The following is a 14,634-nucleotide window of genomic DNA, read 5'->3' on the forward strand; positions in this document are numbered from 1 at the left end:
CCAAAATAGTAAAAGAACAACTTTAAGCTTAACCTTAGCGGGGATAAAGTGGCCATATCAGACAGTGTATTAGTCAAACATCTTCATTTGAGACCCCAGCCGTGATGTTATGCATCGATCATGTTGTGGGCCACAATAGACGAGCTGTTGGTGACCAGCGAGCAGGAATAATAAAATGGCCTCACAGCCTCTTTCTCTTCGTATCAACTTACACCTATTATACGCACTGATAGTTTGCTAGCTCACTATGGGACTGCCTTTCGGTTCCAAGCCGCAGGCCAACAGTCAGTCCGTTCCCGAGCACTCACAGTCCGACTCTGAAGCGTCCATCATCCGCGATAGCGATCTCGCCTACGTACGTCAAACAGCTGGAAATGGCGCTTCAGGATATCAGGAAGCTGTCGGTGCTCCCGTCGAGACACGCTCACCGCTGGGATACCACGTCAACCGGCTGACTATCATCATCCTCAATCTCAATCACATGGTCGGCACCGGCATTTTCTCCACGCCAGCTATTTTCCCAACCGCAGTGGCTCAGAGGTTGTCTGGCTCGAGCAAGGCTTTCCCCGACGCCTTCGCTGTACAGTCTGTGCTGCTATCTTTCAGTAGCAGTAACGCAATTGTCCTTTCCAACTACCTCTGGCGTATTGTCGGTCGCGCGCCGGATCCCTGGGAGCTCAAGGGTGTCGCGATTGCAGCTTACACGTTGGCTGTCATTACTGTTATCGCACATAACAAATATTCCCTGTGGGCGATAAACGCTATTGGTGCTTTAAAATTGCTTTTATTATTTTTTATCTCCATCTCTGGCCTTGTCATCCTTGGAGGTCATTTCCCCCGGATCGAGAACCCAAGCATCAACTTTCGTCATGGCTCTCAAGATACCACTTCAAGCGGCTACAGTCTTTCTCAGGCCATGGTCAACATCACATTTACCTTCTCAGGTTGGCAAAACGCTTTCAGCATGACAAACAAAATCAAGAATCCTATCCCCATATTGAAAAAGAATGCCACGGCTTCCCTGCTCATTCTCTTCTCTCTACACTTCCTCTGTAACATTGCCTACTTTGCCGCAGTCCCCAAGGACATATTTCTCGAGTCAAAGGAGTTGGCGGCTGCTCTCTTCTTTCGTACCGCCTTTGGATCTTCAGCCTAGTCGGCATTCAACTTTTGCGTTCTTTTGAGCTCATTCGGCAACCTCCTGGCCGTTCTGGTTAGCCAGTCCCGGCAGATCCGAGAGATCGCGCGTCAAGGTGTTCTCCCGTGGACCGAATTCTTGGTTTCTACCAAACCTTTCGGGACTCCCATCGGCTCGTATCTACTCAAATAGGGGTTCACCTTCCCGATGATCGTCGCGCCTCCAGCGGGTGGTGCATTTCAGTTCGTAGCCTCTCTCAAGACATACCCCGATGCCATATTCCATGCTGCAATCGGTGTTGGCCTTCCACTGATTCGTCACCGCCGTTCCCGCTCCGGAACACCTAGATCCGATTTTCGAGCATAGTGGGCTCTCGTTATACTGTACCTCTTGGCTCAAGCCTTTCTACTGGTCATGCCCTGGATTCCCCCAGAGGGTGGCATTTATTCTGGAACAGTTAGTTTGTAAGTCCTGCATTTAGTTCTAATTATGATAAGATGCTGATAACACGTCGCAGGCACCTACATGATTGTCAGGCTTGGAATCATGGCAACATGCGGCATCTACTATTGGCTATGGATGAAGGTGCTTCCCTGCTGGGGTAACTACAGCGTTCAATCCCAAGTTAACTCTGTCGATGACAATGGCGCCAATACACATCGACTTTTAAGGGTGCCTAATTCTGAGGTGGCTGAGTGGGACGCTACCCATGATGATCTCGGACGGGATTTAGTCCCTCAGAGGGTAATTAGTAGAAGCAATAGCAACTCAGAGAAGTAGTGTCAATAAAACAAGACCAGATTCGAAAGCTAAAGTAAAAGAGAAAGCAAATGATGATCTCATTTATCCTGGAAATGGCCCATGAACCAATCCTGCGCTAAGCCCTGTGCGAATTCCCGCGGACCCTGCCGTAACTTGTTCATCGTTTCTACGTGGCTCTGTGCGTCTTCCTGCGCGTACTCATTTGGACCCGCCATTCCCTCACGAATCTTCTCCGCTACAGCATCTATGACCGTATCGCAGGCAACGCCATAAACAATACCGGGCACAAATCCTAAAGGCGAGGACATGCTTAGTAGGGGAATCCGGGTGCCGATCGCGGCAGCACCAAATAAGGCCAGCTCCTTGCCTCCCTGAATTAGACCTTCCTTCCCAAATTCAGTGAGGTACTGCTTAATGTCGTACGTTCCCATTTCCTTCATGAGTTCCGGAGACATATGACTCAGCGGACGTTGTACCTGCTGTTCCATCTTCGCGTTGTATTCCTGCAGGTTCCTCAACTTTTCATTCTCAGTCAAGAATCCGGCATCATCCAGGAAAGCCGCCGAGCAGCCTCGACTCGGCTTGGAAATCTCCGAGAGCCAGGATCGCTGGTAGGGCTCAAACACTGCACCCGATTTTGTGATTTCGTTCATTCTCATCGCGGCCTTGGCTAGTGGCACTGCTGCTATTCGCATGGCCTTGAACAGACCCGTAGTTCCGGTAGGATCAATGTAGTTCACCGGGTCATTACCGCAGTAGCAGTACAAGTTTAGCCCATCCTTGGTTCCGATAGGGTCTGGTGACATCCATCGCCCAAGCCACGGAGCATAGTACCGCGCGTTGCAGTAGTAGAGCCCGGTCTCTTTATCTCTCTCGTAGCCAGCAAATCTGTACTTGCGGGATGCCTCTTGTTCCGATCGTCGAAGAGAAAAGGAGCTTGATCCAAAGGGTGAATACTCCTCGTAAGTTATGACAAGCCCCGAATGATCTAACTCTAGCTTGTCGGACATGTGATATCTGACTAGAGGGGAAGACTCTGAAGACACAGCCTTGTCCTCTTCAGCAATGGCCACGAGTTTCTGTTCGGCACTATGGATCAGATGGTAGCGTTTATCCTTGCTGTGGCCAGATCCGTCCCCAGTCTTGCACTGGTATATGTGCAAATTGGAAAAGAAGGTTGTTTCTTTCAGCATTCTTGGATCATCCGACCCGGACGATGATCGCTCCGTTATTTTCCGTACCCTCTTTCCTTCACTGTTGTACACATACCATGTAGTTTCTGGTACACCACTCTTCTTGACTTGCCTTGAGCAAGACTTGAGACGGTTGAAAGGATCCCAGTACATGGAATGCATCCCGCCACCGGCAGTGACACTACCAGCAAAGCCAGTGTTGGCTCCATCGCCGTAGGTCCATTTTTCTGTTTGACCACTCTTTGAAGTGTAGCTGAGCCTATTTCCAGACTCGCCTTCCTTGACCAGACTCTTTTCCTCGTACGCATAGCTCCGCACCCACATTTGACCTTTTGGCCCTGCGTGGTGTTTCACTTGAGTAATGTTATCAGCATCATCATACTGGTACTCTTCCGTGTATCTGCAGATGCGGGTACTGTCGCTAGGTATTCCAACAGATGACTTCCCTCGTGCATTAGTATTGGCATCTTCGCGACCTTGGGCCGATGAGAGACGACCAATAGTGTCGTAAGTGTAAGAGCATCTTGCATCAACGACAGTGTTGTTTAAGTAATTAACTGGCTGGGCGGCATCGTTGGAGTGAATCACCCGATGCATAACATCGTGTGAATATTGTGTGTCTTCCATGACTCTCTTGTCATTCTGGCGGATGAGTCTCTTTCGATTCATGAGTCTGGTCGCTAAGTCATACTGAAAGGTCGCCAAGACACCGTTTCCGTACAGGATTTGCTCCGGTTGTCCATCAGCCGCATACCTGATGTCGCTCATGTAATCTTTCCAGGGATACTCCTTCTGCCCTCTGCTCTTGTATGAAACCCGATTGAGCTGTCCAGAGATGCCATAACTATGCCTTGTGACTGCACCTTCGACGTCATATGACTCGACCACTCTGTCCATGGCATCATAAGCCTTTCGAACCGTGTAAACCTCGGGGTCCAGCTTGGGGTTGCTCTCAGCTCCCCAGTTGATCGAGCCTTTGTATTCAGTCGTGAACTGGGTAGTTGACTCGACAAAGTTTCCTTTGAAGTCAAAGACTTTGTTCTTCTGGATTCCTGATTGATCCCGGATCTCACATACCTTTCCACGTAGGTTCAAAGCCTCAGCGTTTTCAACAGCCTCTCCATAGCGAATTAATTCTGCCAAGAATTCGGTTCCACCGTGTTGCCAGAGCCAGAGATGGGTCTTTCTACCTGCAGCATCGTATACCGACCGTTGCCTCCAGTTACGGCCATCCATCAGTATCACAGTGCGGTCCATGCAGTCGTGGAAGGTAAAAACCATGCCAGTGTCCATACCTTGACGGAGTATGTCACGGCCTAGCAAGTCAGAGGTTACGCTTTCAGCAAGACGACCTCTACCATCTGTTGTTTGGGCCAAATGCCCTGCTAGACTGTAACTACTCCGCGTCTTTATCTTGGCCGTTTTGCAATCTCTGATTCTTAGAATTGGACGCTCTTGCGCATCCAGATAAGTCTTATCGGGTGTCTCACTGTAAACCTCCGAAACCTTTGCTACAGCCCTGCGTGAAAGCTCTTGGGTCGACGCGCTAGCGTGCCAGCTGGGACTATAGTTCTCCTTTGCGAGAACGCTGGTATAGATACTGAGATCTTTGTCCTCGGCGAGGTCCATCAAGACTGTATCCCCTCTGTCGTAGTTTGTAGTTGCCCAAGTCTCATATCTCACTTTCGAGTATGCGTGGTCAGGATAGAATGTACCGACTAGTCTGCCCAGGGGATCATAGATCATGGTGGTCATTTTCGACTGGCTCTCAGAAGAATGAATGAACCCATGCGAATCGGTATAGCATGGCTGAAACGTGCGAACCGGGTCCCCTCTGCTATTTCGTAAACTCCATTCACCAATGTTCCACTTATATCCATCCTCGACTGTGCCAGTCAAGCTGATCGTTTGCAGCTCAGCAAGATTGCCATCCAGGTAAGTGATCGATATGGAAATATCACTAGCACTGGCTCCATCCGCATGGTGGGAAGTTCGACTGATGTCGATAAAGGCAGTGGGACTGGTATCCAAAAGCGCTCTGGGATGCTTGGCTTGAGCATCGTAGTACAGGCGGTAACTAGTGGCACCACCTAAAAGCTTGAAAGCAGCCTCTTGCGTCGGACATGCAAAGAAAACATCCTTGTCAGCTTGTGAGGGTAGCTTGACTGTTGTGTTGAGATTGTCACCAACTGATTCTTTCTCTTTCCCAGATCGGGCTGTTGCCACGACTCTACCCAACAGGTCGTAGCTATAGGTGGTTCGATTGCGGTTTGGATCAACGACACACGATGGAGACATGTATCTGTAATCCATATCCACATTGGTGACATTTCCAACCGCATCAGTAGAAAGCCTTGGCAGTAGGTTATAGTCATCCATCTGAACTGTACTCCGGTTGTCAAAGGGATCCTGGGTGATCGTCGGTGTGTAAAAGCACTTTCTGGCCTTGGCGAGTTCATTTTTTGCGTCAGGACCAAAAAGATTACGCGAAGAAAGGCGCCACCAAAGAGTAGTGCCGTTTTCCTCCGTTGTTTTGATATACCCATATGTAGTCATAAAGCTATCCAAGTCTGAATTATCAGGTAAATAGTCCTTGAGCAGGGCTTGAAACCATCTGTCTCCTCCAGCTAGGTCAAGAATACCATGGATCACCGAGTAAGCCTGAAATTGCCCCAGAGGTAATGGCTGTACTTGAGAGAAGTCCTGGTTGCGATATAATGTCCGTCTCTCTTCGATCTTTACTCGGGCTTCTGAAGAACATGGAGGTAGAATCTGATCTGTGTATGGGACTTCGGGAATACTCCGCAATACCTGGAAACTGCCACTAGTAAACTTGGTAAAGGCCGATTGTATGTTATTGCTTGACCAGTCCAGACCAACAATACGATATTTGCGAGTGACTGACGGCATTGGCTTTACGAAGATCCCATTGTCCTTGTCGAGGACAGGCAGACAATATTCGTTCTCTATGTACGTCAGGACACTTTCCTTCTGGACAGAATCCAGGGCCTCTCCGCCTGAGTGCCCATAGAAAATTTCCATTGACTTCAGTCTATCATTGAATCTGTTCGTCTCTAGGATGAGTTCGTGGCTGTAGCGTGGTAATGATTCCGGCGACCGATCATTGTGAGTCTTGAGTATTTCGCGTGGCACGCAACGATATGTGCCTGGCTGCAATACGCCTTTCCTAGGAGAGAGCTGGACCACTTGGTGAGCAGTATCTGTCACTTGATAGGCATGTTCTGTAAGTGCAGTCCCAACGTGGCCAATAATTTCTTCTCGGAGCTGCATTCCTTTGAGGGCCCGGCAGCAGTCACGCCGATCTTCGAGCTTGAATGACTCTACGCACCAGTAAGAACCGAAAAGAGCTCCAGAGGTTGCTCGCTCTAGACGGCACTTAGTTGGTGTCATTGCCCCTGTATGAAACCAGGTTTTGGTGATGGTAGCTGTTTGGCGGTATTCTGATGACGTATCGGCGTTGAAAACAGTCGATTCAAGCTGTTCGACCATCCCAAAGCCTCTAAACTCCCTATCGGGAGCATCGTAGTAGCCATCATGATAAGTGAAACTCTTGGTGTTCAAAAGTCCAGTTGTATCGTCCAAGAACCTGACTTGACTGACACACTGAACGGGAAACCCTATTTTTGTAGCCCATGGTGCTCCTGCACGCTCATCCTGGAGGTAATACCAGTTGGAAGACCGATACGAGACTTCTACTCGCGATCCCCTCCCATTTTGGTATGTAGCTAGGCAGTTGGGCTTTGGTCCAGGGGCAAGGTCGACATAGTAGAGAGTCTGCGCTGAGTTTGACCCAAGTACCTTGCCGCTCCAACATAAACATGCCGTCCCTTTACCAAACAGGTCCACCGTAGAGACGCTACTCAGCTGGTCAACCGACGGGAATGACTCCAGAATCTGTGGATCACTCCAGCCGTTTCCTGCTTGGTTGAAATAAACGTGCAGACCACCACCTGCAGGCATGTAGATCAGATCGTTGGTACCCGATCCATTGATATCAACAAGGCGTATTCTTTCGGCAATGGAGATATCACTATCCAGCTTTGGGGCATTGTACATACAGACCGGGTCACTGAATTGTCCGTATGATAGATTCTGCCAGTACTTGACATAGCCTGAAGAGACCTGTACGACATCTGACCGACCGTCACCTGTCATATCAGCAAGAGTGACCTGTACCGTAGGGTCATCAGACATCAGCTGCGGAACACCCGTACTGTTGACGCATTCCCTCAATGGAGCAAATCCAGCTGCGCCCAAGTTTTCTTGCCACATAATCTCTCTATTCACGGCATCAACTGCCACAAGATCTGCAAGCCCATTTCCAGTGAGATCAAGCTGCTTGAAGAAGACTGCGGTGGTATCTCGATTTGGAGTTGACGAGAAGGTAGTGTAACCAATCCATCCCTCATCATATTGGTGGTAGAAGCCTTCCAACCTGTTTATGTCGTCTAGACACACTAGTTCGAGCTTTCCATCTTGGTTCAAGTCCTCAAAGTAAGCCGATTTGCCCAGGTTTCGGTTCGGTCGGGCAGGTATGGTCATAGATGAATCGAACTTCGGAACTGATGATTCATCTATGATATTGTAGTTCTTACGGAAGTTCCAAGAACCGTCGGGACGTTGTTCAAGTAGCCCAGGCGCTCCCTCTCCCAACAAATCCACCCATTGCCACTCATTCCCACCTGGGCTGGGTAAATTCGGCAGATTATCGGTATTCATGTGCTCGACTTTGGCGCTGGACACATCGATCGGCATGTTATACTGGAAAGTGTATGGCGGTAGCGCTTGATGTTGCATCTCATTCGTTTCGTGATTGAACCAATGCCCCCGTTCTGTTAGTGAAGATAAGAAAGAGGCCACGGATGACTCTTGATACTGCATCGAAACAGAACGCACGAGACAATGCTTCTCTGACAGCTCCTTCGGAAAGTAATGGAACATGAGAATGCGGCGACACAGCCGTAGCCAGCGTACTTCAAAGCCGGCTGCCGCTGTTGAGAATCTGTCTTGTCTGACCACCCAGGGTGATTCTGCCTGAACATCCGGGTTGTCGATGTCATGTTCTCCGTAGTCAAGAACTACTTGGAAGTGGTATTGCCCGTCATGTTCGAGTGGCTTCCAACTACTAATATCTCGATTAGGAAGTGCATTGCCGTACTTGATCGCCTTCAAGTACTTTGCACGTCCAACTGTTTCCATGGCTCGATTCTGTTCCTGCAATCGCGCTTCAGGCGACAAGGTGTCAAAACCCTGCGTGTTCTCATCCTTGTATTCATAGGTGATTAAGTTCCCGAAGGGATCGTATGAACTGCATAGTAGCCAAGAGAAGATATAGGTGCGGCCAGACTGATCCTTGCAGGAGGTTCGCGTTTGGCTCGACTGGCCATAAATGCAAGTCACATTAGAGCCCGAAATCGTCCTCCAGTGGACATCGGAAGGATCTGTCAATCGACTCCATTGTTCGATCTTCAGAGCATCTCCCATGACTCGAGGTTGATACGACTGAACCGAAAATTCATCGCCAATGCGTTCAGGGTCACCCATACGGACCAACTCGTCCTCGCCGCTCAGCAAGAAAGTGTCGGTCTCATCGTACATGGGAGTACGCTTGGAGGTCATACGGGTGATGGAACTCAAATTCAGTTGCCAGCCAAGTCCGAAGTAACCATTTCCCGAGCCCGAATTGTACGAGAGTTCCAACTTCGGACCAAACCCGCCACGGCCCTCAGTTACTGGGATTGGTAAGGCCAAAGCCATTGTACCGTTCAAGGGGTTCATCTTGAAGGTCTGGTCAATTGGTCGATGACTGCCTCCGGCGATGCCCTTTTGTAGAGTTGGGGTCGAGATGACAGCTGGAAGTCTCTGTCCTGTCTGTGCAGCATGTTGGCCTCCTCCTTGCGAGGCCTTGCCTGCCGGTGTGGACGCTGAATGCGAGGGCGGACTTTTCGTGGAGCTGCCGGTATTAGGTGCTACAGCATCACTCGGATGGTATCTGGATTTGCGATTCATCTTGCCAGACATAACTATGGCTCAAGGCCTGCAATTGCTGTCTCAGGATCTCAATTTTTGCTACATCTGTGTCGCGCGTAGAACATACCAGGAGATAACGCCAGAGGCTACTATGAGCGTTGTATAATCTATGAGATCTCTAAGCATGTATGTGACAGCCGAAGGTAAGAAAGGTTCTACCCACTATCTGCCTTTGCTGATTGTATCCGAACCTTTCTTTCGTAATCGCAACCGTTTTCTCGGATTCAATCGGAGAACAGTGGAGTGGTTGGAAATCCTGATGGTCAGACGGTACTGGTGACGAACTTCTGACAAAGTATAGAAGGTCTAGACAGCGATAAGCTAAATGGGGCGCGCCAAAAGCCTTTCAAAATCGGCTCACAACACCCGAAAGAGTATCTCAGCTGCTGCAGTGATAACTCTTTTTACACTAGGTTTCCTCATCGAGAAAAAGTCATCTGATTGCCTAATGCAACAGACCCTTGTATCTATTGGCAATGTGCATAATACGACTGCTCACATCCGCCCGGTCATACCAATGTTTATACAGAGTAGTGAGCCCAATGAAGGCTAGGTTCCAGCTTTGACCCAAATTCGCCGGGGTACTCTGTACCTCGTGTTTAGACTCATTGCGTGGCACGCTAAGGTTGAGTAGCGGAGTCGCGCGAAGCACTCGACTAACAAACCAGGGCCGGCTACGAATTTGAGGGTTTACTTACGGCTCAGCCTAGATTAGAATAGATGCAACATTACCGTCACAATTTTAAGACATATTGACTGCTAGCTACGTGGTATTCAGAATAATAATCTATAGTACATGGAGATTGAATCGTTGGGTTGGTCCGTTATGAGATCTCCAGCAAACAAATGGTGTTCCATCCACGGGGTTGTTTACTTCAAGATCTAGGAATAAAGACGGATACAAGACGGATCGAAATCTGAGATTCATAGGTCAGCACGTTGTTAAGATACTAACCATATGCATCTTACTTAACGGGGATTCTGTTGTCGGGGTTCTTGACATCGGCGCCCTCTAGGTACCAATGAAACTTCACCTCATTCTCATCGCCATGGCTGGTTTCAATCTTTTCTTTGTCACCTATGAACAGTCAGTGACGGACCGATGTAGACTGGGGAAATACGTACCGACACTCATTATGTATCGCCCAGACGGACGGTTCCAGAGAACAACTATAGTGCTCTGCTCAAGAGGATGCGACCATATCTCCCACTTCATGTTGCCGTTGATTAGGCGATTCTCAGTAGACCTGGATACATTAGTTCAGGGACATGACGAAGAGCTCTTGACCAGAGTGTCGACTAACAATACCCAAAGTGCTGGAGATTGACCACCTCCTCCATTGATATCGGCGACTAAGAATAAGTCCCCTTGCTCAAACACGATGTTACAGGTGAACCTGTAAATCCAATCTTTCTTCGGCATAATGCTTTTGGTAGACATGCTGGAGTATGGTATTGCAGTACTGCTTCGTGTCAGTAAAGGGCTTTTGGTGGTATTGACTGCTTCAGTATCACTTGTGCTTCTATGTGCAGAATTTGTGTGTAGGAGTGTTTTTCGATGTTTTCCAAGGGCCTTATCTCTGCATTGAACAAGACGGGCACTTGGACCTGATTCAGATAGCAACAAGCGCCAGCTGCTCTTCAATCACAGACTCCACTGCACCATGCCAACCTGGCCTAGGGACGTTGGTGGCTAATACCGGGCGGAAAGGCCGCGGAACGTTGTTATCGGCCATTGTCTTCTCGTGCCGAATATGCTGGCCTGCATAATATTGACGCTCTGTACCTTTTCGAGCACATAGCCTGAAATGGCGAGTTACGCTAGGTCGAGTTCGGTCCCTTCAGTGCTAGACTCGGTGAAAAACGAACACGCGTCTCGCCTATGCATTAGCTCCATTCGTAACGCTTGGCTACAACTAGCCATACAACCTCCGCTTTTTAATCTCTACTGGGATATATGCATCAATAGTTTATGCATCCTTTCAATACTTTGACTCATTCTTTGTACGCATTTATTTCGCTCATTCGTATCAGGTACATGTACAGACAGATAAACGGATGCGTGAGATGGCAGAGTTCTCTTGTAACCCTGCTTGTAAGATGGATCTGTCGGGGCCTGGGCTACAAGGTGAGGAATTGTTGAACAGACCACAAAACCCCCGGTCTACTAAATTGGGGCCTCTGAATTGTAGACTCCTCCTCTAATGCCGAATTTAATATCCCGACCACCAAAATATCACGTTCTAGAGATACGTAGACGTAGAAAGGTTTAGAGAGTTGAAAGCGAAAAGAAAAGGCTGTACGACATGTATGGTAAACTATTACTTGCGTTGCCTTGATCTATGCAGTCAGCGGCTGGCTAGGCTTGTATAGAATCGACATCAACAGTTGAGCTGACCAATTTCTTTTCCTTGTAATCCTTTTCTACCCGTGAGACAATTCAGTGTCATGGCTAAATATTGATATCCCTGTAGCTTATTGCAGTTCCTTCTCCCCCAAACTTTAAACCTGGAACTTTCTTCCAAGACTCGGCTATCTTCATCTTGTATCTTCCCAACTCCTGAATGTCGCCCTGTAGCACCAAACTGAGTTCTTGGTCCTTTGGTACTCTAAACCCAGTGCTCTTGGAACCTTGGACAGAAGCCTGCATCTCTCCCGCTGATCTGTCGGTCTTGACTGCGACCTCCAGGGCAGGGAGGTTGGTAGGCCACCCAGATCCTCTACTAAGTTCATAAACATTGCCCTTTAGCGTAGTCTCCGACAGTGACTCTTCAGATTGATGTTTGTTCAGGGTAGCATGTACATATTCACCATTTGAGTAGAGTATATCCAGTGCCCCATCATCGGGTGAGGGACTCCATTCAGTATCATCAAATGGTCGAGTTCTGGTCGAAGCCGATGTCAGTAAGCTGATGCGAATGAAATGGAAGCTCAATTCTTCTTTCTTGTTGTTCTTAGCGTGCAAGGACAACCGGCCGATTTTTGTTGCTGGGTTGTATGAGACTTGATAATCCCAATTGAGCTTAAGCGTGTTTTCGTCTTTTGGCTCAGTAACACCTGTCGGTATGTTGTGTTGACCTGATGGCTTCTCCCCCGAGGTAGGGTCATCGTGAGGTTCAGGAAATGATATCGTTCCATCTGGCGCCGTAGACCTAAGATATGCTGTCAGAGAATCATGTCACTCCATCGGAGGTACAGTGTCCACAGACAAGAGACCCCGAGCAAATACTTACTTAAGAACGAAGTCTGCCACGATACCTCCTAGCTTAGAGAACCTGGGGTTCTTCATCTCCAGATTTCCATACCCCGGGAGCACTAGCTGCCCTCTAGCGTTGAAATGCTCATTGATTCGTTCCATGAACTCAGAAATCGTCGGTCTGAGTGACGTTTCAAGGTCTTTCTTGAAGACAGAACCACTGTCATCGGTACATTTACCCGTTGCCGTCGAATTATGGGGATATGATACGACGTTCAGGTCACCATCTGAGACCGTATTGAGGCCATCTAGACTACTAATAGAGCCATCCTTGATCTTTGCAACATCCGCTCTGCTGATGCCCTTGACCTTGGGTATTATGGTAGAATTGGAAATATGTAGTCCCAGGCTGAAAGCTGCCGCAGCATTGACCTCATACCTATATGCTCAGTCAGCCATGATTCACAGGTCGGAGAAGGTCAGCGGCTTCATACTTAACGCTATCCCAATGTCCGGTCATATCCTCACGATCCGCGAAGGCGCAATCATACTTATATGAGATGGAGGCTGAAATAGCCAGGGTCGGCTGTCCAGGAGACCACTCGACGTCGACTGCAGACTCAGTATCGATTTTATAAGAGTTATACCTATCTCGGAGAAGACTGTATGGACCATCGGTGTAGAGATGTCCCTTCTTTTCTTTACTATCGCCACATCTCCATCGATAATGGCATTCTGACATCTTCGTAAACTCGATACCGCCATTAGGCGAGCTATTCAATTGCCGCTCGGGGGGCGGAGAACCGATGGTATAGCGCGGTTGGAATGATATTTCAGGTGCCGCTATCTTCCGCTCGGGATCGTTTATCTTCACCACAGTGGCGCGACATAGATCCTCAAGTGTAGGGAGAAGATAGCGATCCATGACAACCCTATGGTCCATAGCGAAGGTACCTAACGAGTCAGGAGCCTTGAGGTTATCTTCTGATACAGGAAATGCCAGATTGCATGGGTGGCTCAGTTTCCCTCCGAGGGGAAGGGAGCGAACGATGGGATTAATGGACTTTCCGGGTATGTCCCAACTCGTATCGATGTTTTCGCAGAACGTCAAGCAGTTGAAGTCACCTTGCACAAGATCTCCGTACGGCTCAGCTTGAGTTCCTCGTGAGCAATCTCCAATACTCGTCACCTCCTTAGGGTTTCTATGGCTCTTGTAAGGATAGACTTGAGTATGACGTAGCATGGGCCCTGTCTAACGCTTCAGTATTCGTTATATGAGAGCAGCAGAGATGTAAATTCACTTACGGAATGTTGCCAGAAGGGGTTTGTCTGCTTATTAACATCAGTATCACATCAAACAACCAAACTAGTTATACTGACCTTCTTCCTGCGGTAAAGAAAACTTGATACCCAGGGTTGACAATCCTTTATGAGCCTCAGTTTTAGCCCACTCCCCGATGAGTCCGGTGATACGATAAAAGTAGTCCGAGTTCTCAGGTCGATCCTTCCATTCCTGAAGGGAGATGGTTGTCTTGGTTTTCGGGTCGAAACAAGTGCTTGTGCCCTCCATAGGCGCTACCCATTCCGAGGCTTTGAGGTATGAAGATTAGATCACAGATTCCAACTCGCGTAAACACAAACTTGACATACCAGCAAAGTTGGCGAAGATCCGCTGAACGTGATAGTCGCCGACTATGAAGCCTGGCACTTGACCGAGGTTTACTTTGAGGTTGAGAACCCATTGAGAGAGAGTGCGTGTCTGGCCGTTGCGAAATACAACATCGGCCGATTTGATGCTGCTCTTAGTTAATCGATTTCGCCAGTTTATGCCAGAATGGAGACTGACCGAAGCTGATAGTAGGCTAAATTTGGGTCATCAACATGCCCTATCAGCATAATCGTAGGCGCATCAAGTTCTCCAAAGATTCTGTCTCCTTCTTTGCCTGTGTGAGTAATCCCAGCGATTCCTTTAGTATTTTCAAAAAGGTCGCGGAAGCTCCGGTTGATCAAAGCTTGGGACAAGGCAGTGACCTGATCATAGTACTCGGTGTTGTTATTGGCGGTTCTATCGCCAGTAGACAAAGTGAATTCCAAACGGGATTTCTGCGCTGCGGTAGCCATACTTGCAGCCTAGTGAAATTGATCTCGTTGAAAATATTTGATGGCCTGAGAAACCTGTGTGCTACCAGTGAAGGTTTGTTGTTTGGATTCTCTGTATTTCCGAATCGTTCTGTGTCGAGTCGAACGGTAGCCGTAGAGCGTGGCACCCCTGTTGGGCAAGGGAAAGTACCAAT

At 48.5% G+C, this 14,634-nt stretch overlaps 4 protein-coding genes across 5 annotated transcripts; 1 reads left to right on the plus strand and 3 right to left on the minus strand.

Moving 5' to 3' along the window:
* Positions 1–247: 247 nt before the first annotated feature.
* FVEG_10759 (hypothetical protein) lies at positions 248–1,918 on the plus strand (the record flags this gene model as incomplete). The annotated part of the gene is made up of 3 exons (XM_018899927.1): positions 248–1,155; positions 1,505–1,602; positions 1,656–1,918. The coding sequence occupies 3 exons, from the start codon at positions 248–250 to the stop codon at positions 1,916–1,918; spliced, it is 1,269 nt and encodes a 422-aa protein (XP_018758097.1).
* On the minus strand, positions 1,901–9,479 carry FVEG_16880 (hypothetical protein). Its single transcript, XM_018906118.1, has 3 exons — positions 9,308–9,479; positions 9,212–9,251; positions 1,901–9,160 (listed from the first exon to the last, which is right to left on the minus strand). Exon 3 carries the CDS (start codon positions 9,133–9,135, stop codon positions 1,978–1,980), a length of 7,158 nt encoding a protein of 2,385 aa, XP_018758096.1. The 5' UTR covers positions 9,136–9,160; positions 9,212–9,251; positions 9,308–9,479; the 3' UTR covers positions 1,901–1,977.
* Positions 9,480–9,872: 393 nt separating this feature from the next.
* Positions 9,873–10,869, minus strand: FVEG_16879 (hypothetical protein). 2 transcript variants are annotated; one of them, XM_018906117.1, is made up of 5 exons: positions 10,660–10,869; positions 10,449–10,607; positions 10,270–10,391; positions 10,114–10,222; positions 9,873–10,061 (listed from the first exon to the last, which is right to left on the minus strand). In XM_018906117.1, the coding sequence occupies exons 2-5, from the start codon at positions 10,583–10,585 to the stop codon at positions 9,932–9,934; spliced, it is 498 nt and encodes a 165-aa protein (XP_018758095.1). In that variant the 5' UTR covers positions 10,586–10,607; positions 10,660–10,869; the 3' UTR covers positions 9,873–9,931. The 2 variants fall into 2 exon arrangements, with proteins under 2 accessions (XP_018758095.1, XP_018758094.1); XM_018906116.1 differs by having other exon boundaries at positions 10,449–10,869.
* A 546-nt stretch (positions 10,870–11,415) lies between these two features.
* On the minus strand, positions 11,416–14,578 carry FVEG_10757 (hypothetical protein). Its single transcript, XM_018899926.1, has 7 exons — positions 14,187–14,578; positions 13,991–14,136; positions 13,721–13,930; positions 13,646–13,669; positions 12,835–13,588; positions 12,378–12,779; positions 11,416–12,296 (listed from the first exon to the last, which is right to left on the minus strand). Exons 1-7 carry the CDS (start codon positions 14,459–14,461, stop codon positions 11,597–11,599), a joined length of 2,511 nt encoding a protein of 836 aa, XP_018758093.1. The 5' UTR covers positions 14,462–14,578; the 3' UTR covers positions 11,416–11,596.
* Positions 14,579–14,634: the final 56 nt, after the last annotated feature.

The sequence above is a fragment of the Fusarium verticillioides genome, chromosome 11, assembly GCF_000149555.1.
Source record: "Fusarium verticillioides 7600 chromosome 11, whole genome shotgun sequence".
NCBI lineage: Eukaryota > Fungi > Ascomycota > Sordariomycetes > Hypocreales > Nectriaceae > Fusarium > Fusarium verticillioides.